At 36.0% G+C, this 13,973-nt stretch overlaps 1 protein-coding gene across 3 annotated transcripts; it reads left to right on the forward strand.

The window, feature by feature from the left end:
• Positions 1 to 1,758: 1,758 nt before the first annotated feature.
• On the forward strand, positions 1,759 to 8,683 carry LOC147566747 (MLO-like protein 1). 3 transcript variants are annotated; one of them, XM_086653295.1, is made up of 14 exons: positions 1,759 to 2,446; positions 4,083 to 4,140; positions 4,264 to 4,475; positions 4,972 to 5,088; positions 5,195 to 5,255; positions 5,366 to 5,457; positions 5,609 to 5,683; positions 5,798 to 5,886; positions 6,094 to 6,143; positions 6,565 to 6,605; positions 7,539 to 7,748; positions 7,844 to 7,911; positions 8,036 to 8,096; positions 8,195 to 8,683. In XM_086653295.1, the coding sequence occupies exons 1-14, from the start codon at positions 2,315 to 2,317 to the stop codon at positions 8,402 to 8,404; spliced, it is 1,476 nt and encodes a 491-aa protein (XP_086509421.1). In that variant the 5' UTR covers positions 1,759 to 2,314; the 3' UTR covers positions 8,405 to 8,683. The 3 variants fall into 3 exon arrangements, with proteins under 3 accessions (XP_086509421.1, XP_086509423.1, XP_086509422.1); XM_086653296.1 differs by having other exon boundaries at positions 2,001 to 2,991; positions 3,173 to 4,140; XM_086653297.1 differs by lacking the exons at positions 8,036 to 8,096; positions 8,195 to 8,683 and having other exon boundaries at positions 1,851 to 2,446; positions 7,844 to 7,915.
• Positions 8,684 to 13,973: the final 5,290 nt, after the last annotated feature.

The following is a 13,973-nucleotide window of genomic DNA, read 5'->3' on the forward strand; positions in this document are numbered from 1 at the left end:
CGTGTTTTTTTTTGATGGGTTGAAGAAAATCTTTACCAGTTACTAGTGGAGCTCGCCATTGAATCAAGTGCTTTGAAGGTTATATTTGATAAATGAAACACCAATTTTTCGTAGGATTTGTTTCTAGTACTATTCTGACCCTTACTTCACAAAAATAATTTAGGGTTCTATCGAAATGTACATACAAGGAACAAAACTCGGGGATGGCGGTGGCTGGATTTGGTGATCGGAAAAGGATGATAAGAAAGAAATAATTGAAAAAAATATTAAGGTTGCCGACAATGGCAGTTTAACGGCGATCCTTGCCGGCATTGAGAAGAAATGGTGAGCACAATTTTATTCTCCATAACCATTTGAAAATATATTGGCCAACTAAAGTTGACCAGTTTTTTTATAAAGTCTTTGCACCTCCGGATAATTTTTTTTATTTTCCCAAATCAGCTGCCTATAAAAAGAAAGATAATTAGGAAAATTTATTTGGAACTATGATATTGAATTAATGGTTTTATAATATATGTAATATAAGAACATTTTATTTTTATCTTTGGTAGTAACTTAGTTCGATATGAGCTCAAAACAGGTCCAGTCCTGAGATTTCGGACGCCCGAAGCAAGTTGTAAAAATGGGGCCTACACGCGTTTCACAAGAAAAAAATTTGTATGTCAGAACTTTCTGTGTTTTCTTTGCACATAATGTGAGATTTAAACATGAAACTTGTGTTCTTGATTAACTTACACTCTGAATTGGACGATCTGGTTGAGTTACTCGAAAATTAGCATGGGTACGTGGAGAGCCCTTGTCGGTCCATGAACGACCTCATAATTAAGTAGTTCAGCGAATTCAGAATTTGGCGAATCAGTATATTATTTAGTATTTTTTTAAACCGAAAAATATATATATATTAGAAAATGGTTTTCCAAGAAAAAAGTTCAATAAGTTTCAGCCTTTTTTTTGTGTTTATGGGGATAGTGTTGATTGTGGTTTGATTGTGATTGTGGCGCTGAAGATTTTATAATGGTGGTAGTTGTGGCGTTGAGGTTTAGTAATGGTAGTCGTGGTTGTAATGGTGGTGGTAGTGGAGCTACAGTGGTAGAGGTTTAGTGATTGTGGTGGTGGTAGTGGTGGTGGTAGTGGAGGTTTAATAATCGCCTTGTTAGTAGAAGTGTCCACCAAAATATTTTTTTTTTTAAAATGTGCAGTTCAACGGTTAGTGGTAGAGGTTTAACAACCGTGGTTGTAGTAGTGGAGGTTTAGTAGTTGTGGTGGTAGTAGAAATCAACTAAAATAGAAAAAAAATTAAGAGAAAATTTGCTTATGCTTAAGATCAAACATGGGTTGTTTGGACTCCTTAACATGTTTTCTACCAATTGAGCTAATGTTAATTCTTTGTCAAGTTTGATTAGTTTTTGTATAAAGATACAAAAAATCGGGACCCCTTCGATTCTTTATTTTTTACCTTTTGTGAGGCTCTTCGGCCCTCGGGGCCCGAAGCGAGGCTTTGCTCGCTTGCCCATCAGGGCCGACCCTGGCTCAAAAACAAGTTGTTTGAAGTCGAAATCATTATAAAAAAGAAAATCAACTAAAATATGAGAGAACACATCTTCATCTGTCAATTTTTCTTTTTCTTTTTTTTTACGTGGAATACTTGCAAACTCCTCTAGAAGTTCTTTTATGCAAATAAAAGCAGTATTAGATATTTCATACCGAGTAAAAGGGGTGATGTGGAGAATAAAAAAAAGGCAAGATGCTATAGAAGTTGGTTACATTTTTGTTTATAAAAAACTGGGTTAGGTGGCAGCTTAGACATAAAGAAAGCTATAAACCCTCGGGGTCCTATTCCTAGGGGAGCTGTTAGTATGAAAATAAAGAGATTCTTGGAGAAAGAAGAGAATCTATTTTCCCTTTTTTCTAGGGTTTTTTTTCTTGGTTTGTTGTGGGGCAGGGGAATTAACGCGGTTTTGTGGTCTCAACTCTGAAAGGATCAACTCCTAAAATCCTCTGAGGAATTAAAAAATGTTATCTTTTTCTTTTCTCTCACTTTCTCTCTCTAGAAAATATTAAATGGGTGGGTTTTGTCCGTTGATAACATCACCACTTCCCTTTCACTTTCTTTTTTCTTCTACCGAATCCCTTGGCTGAACTAGTCAGTCCACCTCTCTGTTCACTCTCTCACCAGCTCACATCCTTCATTATATATTATAAAACAAAATCCTCTTTCTTCTTCATTTTATCAATTTTCTAGAGAGAGAGAGAGAAAAAAAAAAGGGAGACTTTTCGAGTTCGTTCGTTCCTTTGATCATCATAATCATCGTCAATGGCAGGAGGAGGAGAGAGCAAAGAAAGCGCTACATTAGAGTTCACTCCGACATGGGTTGTTGCTGCTGTTTGCTCTATCATCGTCTTCATTTCTCTTCTTGTTGAGAGACTTATTCATTTCCTCGGAAAGGTAATCTTTTTCTCTCCTTTTCCCTTTATTTTCTTTATTTCGTTAGAAGATAACAATAAAACTAAAGTCATGGAAAATTAGGGCTCTTTTAGTTGAGTTTGATTTATTACTTACAGAGGATTGTTTTTCGAACTTGTTCTAATCGGTTAAGTTTATGTACTAACAAGATCGATACAATAGTTCAAGATTTCAGAAGTCAGTGAGATAGAAAAAACCTTAGTATTTTATTTAGGTTTGATTTTCTCGTTCCGTTTGGCCCGGATAGAAATCCTGATTTTGCCCATTCTTCAATCAGTTGTTTTTTTAGTTGACCCACTTTTGCATACAAAGAGCTTGATTTTAGTTGATTAATCGAGTTGGTCCTTTAATCTGTATCATTTTTAATCTCCTAATTATCTCCCACTAACTTTTCGATGCTGTAAGTTTAGGTTTTAATAACCTTGTCAGGTCACCTGTAGCTGTAATCTATATTTTCATCATCTAGGTGCCTTAGAGTGGATGTTTTTTGAATCTTGTTGTCCCTGAATTTCTTCAATTGGTTAGCTGTAATCTTGTTGTAATCTATAGTTTTATCAGCCGGGTGTATACCGTTACAGCCATTTTCTCTCGTGACACTTCGATGTTTTTCGTTTGTTCATGCTAACCACACATCTTCTCCCCATTTTTGAATCTTGTTGTCCCTGAATTTCTTCAATTGGTTAGCTGTAATCTTGTTGTAATCTATAGTTTTATCAGCCGGGTGTATACCGTTACAGCCATTTTCTCTCGTGACACTTCGATGTTTTTCGTTTGTTCATGCTAACCACACATCTTCTCCCCATTCTTTGGTGCTTGGTTAACAAGTGGAACCCAAGCAGCCTTGATTTTGTCTTCTTTTAGTAGTCTGGCAGATCACGTCCTTTCAACCTATAATATTCGTAGCCTAGATTATATAGCTTCTAATTTGATTAAGATTCTTCCTAAAAGCCTTGATTTTCTTCATGACGGTTCTGCATTCTTTTAATTTAACGTTACCCTATTCAAGAGTTCTTTACCATTTCTACGATCAGTATTGGCAAGACACGTAATCTCGACATCTCTCACCTTTACTTCGTTGTTTGGGCCTTCCCTATTCTATGAAGAGCATTGACTTATCATAGTTCTTCTGAGATCCAAATGCAAGGAGAACTAAGAAGAAAACACTAAAAATTGATACTAGTGCTTATAGTTATACCATCATCTCAAGTGACGTTGTTTCATAGATTGGGTCAGACTAACAGGACATCAAGCTAACATGGTTATTTTACTTTGGGTACTTTATCTAATTTCTTACTTTTCCATTTATGTAACTTGTTAGGTGTTCTTTTCTAGTATGTTTTTCTTTTCCTTTTCTTTTTTGTAATATTTGTTTCTCTCTCCCTCAGTATGTAATCTATATCATTCCATCTAAACCCGATTGCAAACACAATTTCCCCCTCTCTGCAATTTTTTTTTACTTTTACTTTACAAAGGAGGTCACTGAGTACTATCTCTCCATTTTAAGCCCCCAGCTTTTGTTTTGTTTCTTCCGTTTTGTAAATTTATCCCAGCTTCACCTCATCAACTTTATTTAGTTCAGCTAATACTGATTTACTTTTCTCTAACATAAAAACTACAGTATCTGAAGAAGAAGAATCAGAAACCTCTTTTCGAAGCATTACAGAAAATTAAAGAAGGTATATTAATGGCATCACCACCACCTAATATCAATCATGTTCCGTAAAGATTGTAACTTCTTTTGTTTCCTTGTTTAATTTCTTCTTCCCGATGTTGGTTGCTACCTTTTTTTTGTTTTGCAGAGTTAATGCTGTTGGGGTTCATTTCCCTTCTTCTCACAGTCTTCCAAGTTAGAATCTCTAGGTTCTGCATACCCAAGAGTTGGACCAACAACCTCCTCCCATGTAAGAGGGAAACAACCATTGAATCCTCCTCCCACTTTCAGCTTAGCATTTCCAGCATTGGCAGGAGGCTCCTCGCATCCTCTGGGGATGCTGATTACTGCACTAAAAAGGTTTCATTTCTTAACCTTTTTCCATACTTTTGCTGATTTGTGTTTCTTGTTAAATCCAATTCATTTTTTTTTGAAATATTATAGCATCTATTGAATTTTTTTTTTAAGATTTGAATGAATATATTAAAGGAACCATATAATTGGATTACTGCATTGCCAGAGCAACCATAGAGGAATCAGTTCAAGGCCTTCACTAATAGAGAAGTTAGCTCACCTTCAACACCGTTGTCGATTGATCCTTAGCTAAAAATATTGAACTCCACTAGAGCAACAAATAATAAGTGTTTTCTAAGTATTGCTATTAGGTATTATTCAACATTGACTTTAGAAGTGAACGACTCCTATAAAGAGATAATTAGCAATTTGTGATCATTGGGGGCCTATAGTGGACGCTCACAATATGAGCAACTGTTTTGCAGCTCTTTTTCATTCAAATTTACAGCTTGCCGTGCATCTGCAACACAAAGAAATTTGATATTTTCCGTTCTCTTCCTAGGACAAGGTCCCATTGCTGTCTCTTGAGGCGTTGCATCATCTGCACATTTTTATCTTTGTGCTGGCTATTGTCCACGTGACTTTCTGTGTTCTCACTATTCTTTTTGGTGGTATAAAGGTAATTGTGACCAAAATACTGTATGGTTTTGATCTATTCTTAGTATCCATAAATAGTTTTGTCATTATTTTTTTTGTTCATTATATTTGGATGTTTGTGCTGGTAGATACGTCAATGGAAGCATTGGGAGAACGCCATTGTGCAAAATAACTATGATACACAGAAAGGTAGTGGTTGTCGACTGTTCAGGTTATGTGGTATTCTTTAAGAAACCTTTTTTTAGCCCTTACTTTCTATTGTTTGAAGTTATGGTAATATCTGGTTATTGTATGTGTAGTTCTGGGCAAAGTAACACATGTTCGTCAACATGATTTTATCAAGGACCATTTTGTTGGTTTTGGGAAGAGAACGGCTGTACTAGGTTGGTTGGTAAGTCATTGTATTATTCACTTCTAAAATGTAAAGGTCGCTCCCTGCGACTATATAAAACTGATTGAGGAAGGATTTCCTCTTTCAAATTGTTCTTATCTGAATTTTGCTTCCATAATTCATAATCTAATGCAGCCTTATGTCTTTGCAGCATTCTTTCTTTAAGCAATTTTATGCATCTGTAACGAAATCAGATTATGTCACCCTGCGCTTGGGTTTCATAATGGTAAGTTGTAACTGAACACACATATCGTTAAGCATTTTAGATGATTTATGAATTTTGTCCTTGTTTCTGTTGTGGCATTCCTTTCAGTCATCTTTTTATTATACATTGTTGTAGACCCATTGCAGGAGTAACCCGAAGTTTAACTTTCACAAGTACATGATACGCGCTCTTGAAGCTGATTTCAAAAAAGTCGTCGGCATAAGGTAAAGAATGTTTCAGCTATTTCCAAGTACGAAACTCATTCACCAATCTTTATTTTATTCTTTTTTATTATTTTTAGGGAAAAAGGAGCAAGTCTTTTTTACTACTTTTGTATTTTAGCAGAAAAAAGAAGACATGAATAACCACAATCTTTGATTCTAATGAAACCATTAACTTCCTAATTAAGTTTTTATTAATTTCATCTGCAGCTGGTACCTCTGGGTATTTGTAGTCCTTTTCTTGTTGCTGAATGTAGAAGGTACGTGCATTTCTGTTTCAGCTCACCAGAGAAAATACTCGGGACGTCTTTAGCTTTTACTGCAAGATGCTTTCTTGTTTAATAAATATGCTTTGTTTGCCTCATTTCAAGGATTAGTACATGCTTATCCTTAGAGGTGTTTCAAATAAAACAAACTATTTGTCGCAGCTTCAAATTTCCATAGTGAAGTCTTAAAATTTTATTATAAAGTGTCCACTAAAATATTCAGAATGAAACTTTAACTCAACTAGAAAGAGATGCTTTCAGATTTTGAAGTCTCAGATGCAATCTCGTTTAGATTATGTTTTTCATTGCCTACCTCAATTTATTCTGTGTCATAGCCTGATTGTCAAATTCTTCCTTCTCGAGCTAGGATAAGTCCATGAATGTAAAAGAAAGCTGTATTTCATTTCATGTGCAGGTTGGCATACATATTTCTGGATAGCATTTATCCCCCTCTTTGTAAGCATGCTTAACCTCTGAATCACTCTTTAAACATTTGCTATTGATACCAATGTATGCACGCCTCTTAGTATGACTCGGCAGAAGCTTTAGATGAACTAAAATGAACTATGAGATTTCACTAGGAGAGCAGTGAAAAAAAGTATAAATAAGATTAAAGAAGCATAATATGCATCCATGGTTTATTAGTACTGATAAAGCAGAAATTAAGACAGTCCTAATGGACTAAGAGTTATCCACAACATACGCACCTCTGTCCTTTAAGGTAAAATTCGTCATACTCCGGTTTAACTCTAAAGTCTAAAGAATTCTAGTTTCACCCAAATTAGTCGACTTTTATGAATGACATCTTAAACATGAAAATAAATTAGTAAATCTAGCTTACTTGGTTGGTAATATTATATTCGAAGAGCCTGTCGTCTACCTCAGCTTCTCCCACTTGAGATAGATTCTGGAACCATTCATTCCTTCAAAAGCAACACCGAAACTAGGCTGTAAGCTTTGTTACGTCGAAGAACAAAAAATCCAGAGATGCAACAATCGAAATAAGCAATCTTACAGGAACAAGGAAGGTTTACAGTCGTAAAACCTATTGCACGGCAAACAATTGTGCGATGATATTCACTATTATGAAGAACAAGATGGCAGAGATATTACCCATAGTCTAGCACTCTGCAGCTCCACTATCTCCCCAAAATAAAATAACAGAAGAATTCTACTTACATTGATAACTGTCCTTTATAAGACTAAGGCAACCATGACTTATATAGGCCGGGCCAAAAATTTGGCCAAATGTTCTTCAGGTGGCACTTCAGATTTGATATCGACTTGTATGGAAGACATTTTCAGCAACATATCTTTCTCTTCTTAAAAGAGGTGGAAATGTTTATCATAGATTGGTGACTATTGTTGTATTTTATCTGAACTACACAGCTCCTACTTGCTGTGGGAACGAAGTTGGAGCATGTTATTATTCAATTGGCTCATGAGGTTGCTGAGAAACATGTAGCAATAGAAGGCGATTTGGTTGTTCAGCCCTCAGATGACCATTTCTGGTTCAATCGACCGCGTATTATCCTCTACTTGATTCATTTCATCCTTTTCCAGAATGCTTTTGAGATTGCATTTTTCTTCTGGATATGGGTAAGTGACTGACTACTATGTAAATGACTGCTCTCGTCTCTATCTTGTACAAGTACTTAAAATGACTGAAAATCTGATGCTCAAACTAAACGCAGGTCCAATACGGGTTTGACTCCTGCATTATGGGAAAAGTCCGCTATATCATTCCAAGACTTGTTATCGGGTAGAAGATAAATCTTTTTGTATCTTCACAAATCTTTCTGATAGAGTTAGGGTGGCCTCTAGTGTATTCAACCAAATGGCATGCAAAATATAAGACTCTGATTTTTCTTTTCATTTTTCCCCAGGGTCTTCATCCAGGTACTCTGCAGTTACAGTACACTACCACTTTATGCGATTGTCACGCAAGTAAGTTGCAGTTTTATTTTTTCCCATGAGTAATGTTTGTGTATGGCATTTCTCAGTTTTGAAACTAATTATTTTGTTAATCTTCTATTACCATAAAGATGGGAAGTTCATTTAAGAAGGCTATATTCGAAGAACACGTACAAGAAGGGTTGGTCGGGTGGGCTCAGAAGGCAAGGAAGAAAGCTGCTAATGGCTCAACGTCACATGGAGGTTCTACCCACCACATTCAGTTGGGTAAGGTGAAGCAAACACAACCCCTTATGAAGGACGAAGACAACATTGTGCAGATTGAGCCCTCAACTCACTGAAGATTAACAAGTAAGATATCATCCACAAGCGAGGGAGAAAGCATTTTGCTCCCATATATATTTGAATGGTATTTTTCCTATACATGTCGTCTTTATTTATTTATTTCAATCATACAGTATATGTCGTGAATGGCACGAATGCCGTAAAAAGTATTGTAGGGTAGAGTGAAGAGGGTTAAGTTGTATACTTGTGTATGTGATAGATCGGTGTTTGATTTTTGTTGTGCTGCAGAACTTGTGTTAAAGTTTATATACCAAATGATTCTTGTGGAGAGTAGATATCATTATTCTTCACTCTTTAGGTACATTGGTAACAAAAATTCTATTCTTCCCTTGAGAACCTCCCGCCCCAGGCCGTCTGGCTGACACTAAACTATTCCACATATCGTCTAACTATGGTTTTTGGTACTTGATTCGTCCCTCTTCCTCTCTTCTTCCCATCTCATTCTTGTCGGTAGAATCATCAATGTACATGACCAGTAAGAAAATGTGTAACTCAGATTATATGAGAGGTATAGAGAGACTTTCAGAGTTTATAATAGTGAGCATGTATGTATATGAGAGGTATAGACAGACTTTCAGAGTTTATAATAGTGAGCTCAACAAACATAAAACTAGTAACAATGGGAAACACATTTGATGTTCCAAACTCTTCCATAATTCCCTGCTGTTTGTGCGGCCAAACACATTAAGAGTAGAGCGTAGGCTTTTGGTTCCCCCCGGACACAAAATAAGCCGACACTCCATAAGTATGTGGAAGTTTGACTTATACTACCAAAGTTTCAAAAAGTTTGGTTTTGGTATAGGAAGAGCGACATCTGGTATAGACAGGGCGTTAGAAAGGTCAATTTATATATGGATTTTTGAGTGAGAGGCTAAAAAAATGGAGGGTAAATAAGCATTACCCCTAGCCCAAAAAAAAAAATGAGAACCCAGTCCAAATTGTCAGGACAGCTCACACTTTTCTGGTTTTTATTTTATTTATCCCTCTTTTACCCATCTATTGGAAAGTTCCGTGTTTTCTGACAATCTGACGGACTACAGCGAAGCAATTAATTCCCCGTACATGACGTCATGTCAGAGAAACATTCAGATTTTTTGAAAATTCAAAAATGGCGCCATTTTTTGACGAAATTTTAGCCAATTTTTTTGGATCCCACCCATTATATTTTGTTTCAACTCCTTCTTTCTTCTTATTTATACATCCAAAAATCTTCTTCATCATTCTTATTTTGTTTTTCACATTTTATCTTCTTCATCTCTTTCAATCTCTAAAAACATAAATTTTTTTTTTCTTTCTCTCTCTAAAAGTTTTATGTTCTTATTTTTGGATGTTCATCATTCTTATTTTGTTTCACATTTTATCTTCTTCATGTCTTTCAATCTCTAAAACATCAATTTTCTGTTTTTTCTCTCTCTAAAAGTTTTATGTTCTCATTTTTGGGTGTTCATCATTCTTATTTTGTTTCACATTTTATCTTCTTCATCTCTTTCAATCTCTAAAAACATCAAAGTTTTCGTCTTTCTCTCTCTAAAAGTTTTATGTTCTTATTTTTCTTCTTCATCACTCTTATTTGTTTCACTTATTACCTTCTTCATCTCTAAAAACATCAAAGTACATAATCAAATGGCCAGTGCACAGAACCATTTCCGGTACAGAAGAAAATTCCCAGTTCAAATGTGTCCAGTGCTGCACCAAATGGCCAGTACATAGAACAATTCCCAGTGCACAAGAAAATTCCCAGCACAAAAATGTCTAGTACATAACCAAATGACGAGTACACAGACCAATTCCCGGTACACAAGAAAATTCTCACTACAAAAATTTCTAGTACATAACCAAATGGCTTGTACACAAAACAATTCCCGGTACACAAGAAAATTCCCAGTACAAAAATGTGTAGTACATATCCAAAAAATGGCCAGTACACTAAATAATTCCCGGTACACAAGAAAATTTCCTTATACAAATCAATGAAATACTACCAAAAATGAAGAAATTTGTTGAGATTGGAAAGAGATAAGAAATAAATCTGGAAAAAAAGAACGAAATTTGTTAAGATTGGAGAGAGAAATATGTGTGGGAGAAAATAGAAAAGAAATAAGAAATTAATTTGGAAAAAGAACGAAAATGGCAAGTTGGTAAATTTTGTAATGGCAATTCTGTAAATTCGTAGAAAGTACAAGGTTTAATGTCAGGTGCGTCAGACTATTTTTCAAAAAAATTCGCATTTCCCGGGAATTTTTCGGTGGCAATTTTGTGAATTTATGGAAAGTACACAGTCTGATGGGAGGCGTGTCAGATTATTTGTCAGAAATTTTCGAGTCTCCCGGGAATTTTTCGATGGTCGTTTCGTAAATTTCAAAAAGAAGAAGGGTGTTTCGGAAATTCTACCCCCAACCTGACTTGTTGGACCTGCCCCTCATTCTTTATCTGCAGTGGGTCTGATACATATTGTTGGGCTGATTTTGGGCCTTTTGCCCAACCCCTCTTTATATATTTGTTCTTCATTTACCAAATTAACTTAAGAAGAGCATTTTAAAGATCATTTGATAAATAATGCTATAAAATATAAGGACTTGAATAAAAATTAACAATAAATCTAATACTCTACTCACTTGTAGTTTTGTCTCACATAAACAACCCAACCCTAAGAGCAAGTCCAATGGGGAGCGGTCCCGACCCTTAATTCAAATTAAGGGTCGGGACACCCCATCCTCCCCATTGGACTGCAATATGTCCCGGGCGGAGGGCTGAGGGAAATAAGGGTCGGCCCCTTATTAGGGGTCGGCCCCTAGCTCCCCAACGGACCGTTGGGGCTCCCCAACAGTCACATTGGGGAGCAAACTCCACCGTTGGATCACATCCAACGGTGGATTTTTTTTCTTTCTTTTTTTTTTGTAAAAACAAAATAAAAATAACTCATTAATTTAAAAACTTAAAAATTTATTAAAAAACTTAAAATAATCCAACACATTAATTCAAAAACTTAAAGAACTTAAACTTAAAAGATTTATTCGTTGTCGTTAGTTCTCGTATTCCACACGTGTTTAATATGGTGGTTGGAAGGGTAAAAAAGAGATAAATTCAAAATTCAAATTTAGGGGCCCGGGACCGGTCCCCATTGGAGCTGATTTTGAGGGTCTGAGCCCAGGCCCTTAAATTTGAATGAAAAGGTGAATTAAGGGCCCTGGGACCGCTCCCCATTGGACTTGGACTTGCTCTAATATCGATCACTACTATCATCATCGCCATTAATATTAAAGAACTTGCAAAATACATAAGTTTACTATCACTATAGTCTTAATTACAAGCTTTTAATGGTGCTTCAAGATCTCATGGATGGAGAACCACCATTAACGAAGAAGGAGTACTATAGTCTTAGTTACAAGCTTTTAATGGTGCTTCAAGATCTCATGGATGGAGAACCACCATGAATGAAGAAGGAGGCAACCTACATCAAGAAAGAAAAGCCCTTTGACTTAAACAAAAACATTGACTTAAATGAAAACATTGACTTAAACGAGGGCATCGGAACAGAGACATATATAATGAAGATAATATGTCCCAAGTAGAGAAAAATACTTTTTTGTCTTCCTCTATGGTTAACAAACATTTTTAGGGTTTTAGGTCGTTTTTGTTCTAGTAAACGATATTCGATTACGTTGAGTGAAAAAGACAACAAATTTCGGTCGGCTCGGCTAAAATTTGTCTATTTCTTTATTCGCTCTGGATGAAATTTGTTTAACTTTTCAGTGGTTCTGGATGAAAATTTGCACTATTTTCATTCGTGAATTTTTATTCATGCTGAGCGGAACTTCTTCAAAAATTACTGTAATCAGTGTTAAAACCCTAAAAATCTATGGAGAAATAAAGCAATAACAAGAGATATGAACCATTCTATGGAGATGAGTGTTGTGTTAGTCATCTAGGATTTAGGGTTTCCATCTCTATCTCTCTCTTTGATCGAACAACATCTCTGTCTCTCTCTTTGATCGAACATCAACTCTATCTCTTTCTTTGATCGAACAACATCTCTATCTCACTTTTTGATCGAACAACGTCTATATCCCTCTCTTTGATCGGACAGAGTTTTAAGGGTTTCCCTCTCTTTAATCGAACAACGTTTTAGAGGTTTCTCTCTCTTTGATCTAACAGAGTTTTAGGGGAGGGACCAAGATTTAATTTTGAGATATTTTGGAAAATAGTGTTTATCTCTCCCTATCCTAAAAAGAATGCTATCTCAATCTAATACACTGCCTTTATTAAACATTACTCTTCCTATACCAAAAACCAAAAGTTTTAGGTTATCCTGAAGATGATCAACTTACCGAAATGGGCCCTTAAAAAGATGATTAGTTTCTATTTGGGGCATTTATGATTACCTCCTCACCACTAATGTCCAATTAGGGATACTCTTGTTTTTATTTGGAAATTAGTACAATCTCTTTTTTTTACTTAAACGTACAAACATAGCCTTATTCTTATTGTTTTTCTATCTTTTTCTCTTCGATCTCTCATATCTCTTCGCTGATGCTACCATCACTGATGTTCTGCCAACAATCTTCATTTCTTAACTTATCTTTTTTCTCTCGTATCTATTTTTTCTCTCATATCCATTTTTTTCTACTTAACTGACATCGTTTATCTAACATTTAATATTAATAAACCATAATAATTCGACAAATAAAAAATCGTAAAAGTCTAAGCAAAAATTTTAACATCTCAATTATTCTTTGTTTTAAGTTTAAACTTGATGATACATAAAATGGTCAACCGTTGACTGTCGTCAAGAAGTCAAGAATAGACGAGAAGCCCAACGGGTCAACCCGTCTCAAATCAACAAGACCGCTAGACCCAAAGAGATCCGCCACCTAAGCCCATAGCTGGGAGATCGCGCGACCAAATCATCTAAAGAGCTTCAGCTCTGTTCCGCCTAAAAACACAATCAGGTCTGCCCTGGGATTTGCAAGAAGTATAGGGGGTCCACGTAAGCAGGGTTGATGCCTTACACCCTGAACATGAGAAGGCAGAAGCACACCGCACGCTCACTACAAAAATATGGAGTTGTTGTGACGGCCGGAAGCCGTCAAAACGAAAACGATAACCGTCACAAAGAGCTTATTGTGAGGGCTTTCGTCTGTCACAAAGAAAAATAAAGTCGTCACAATAACTGTCGTCGCTAACATATCTTATGACGGCTCTGACTCCGTGTTATGGTAAGCGCTTACCGACTTCATCCGAATCTTCCTAAGGATCTCAGTTGGCTACAATCTTAAGGGTTTAATTAACTTGGGCTTCAAGAGTCTAAAAGGAGGAAACATCTCCTAGAGATCTATCAACTCGGCAGGATATCTATGAAATATCTTTGAATAGAGGAACTTTTAATTACCCTAGATACGAGATAAACTCAAAAGGAAATCCTAACTACGAACAGTAGTCTCAATCCCGAATGGTGGATAAAAACCGCTTCATCCATACCATCTATCACAATCGGTCCTAAGCAGCCTATAAAAGGGCATCACATCTGAAGGGTTTTGTATGTATCTAATCCATACTAATCATCTA

This window comes from Eschscholzia californica, unplaced genomic scaffold (assembly GCF_041429995.1).
Source record: "Eschscholzia californica isolate CP2 unplaced genomic scaffold, dmEscCali1.0.p SCAF_1, whole genome shotgun sequence".
Taxonomy (NCBI): domain Eukaryota; kingdom Viridiplantae; phylum Streptophyta; class Magnoliopsida; order Ranunculales; family Papaveraceae; genus Eschscholzia; species Eschscholzia californica.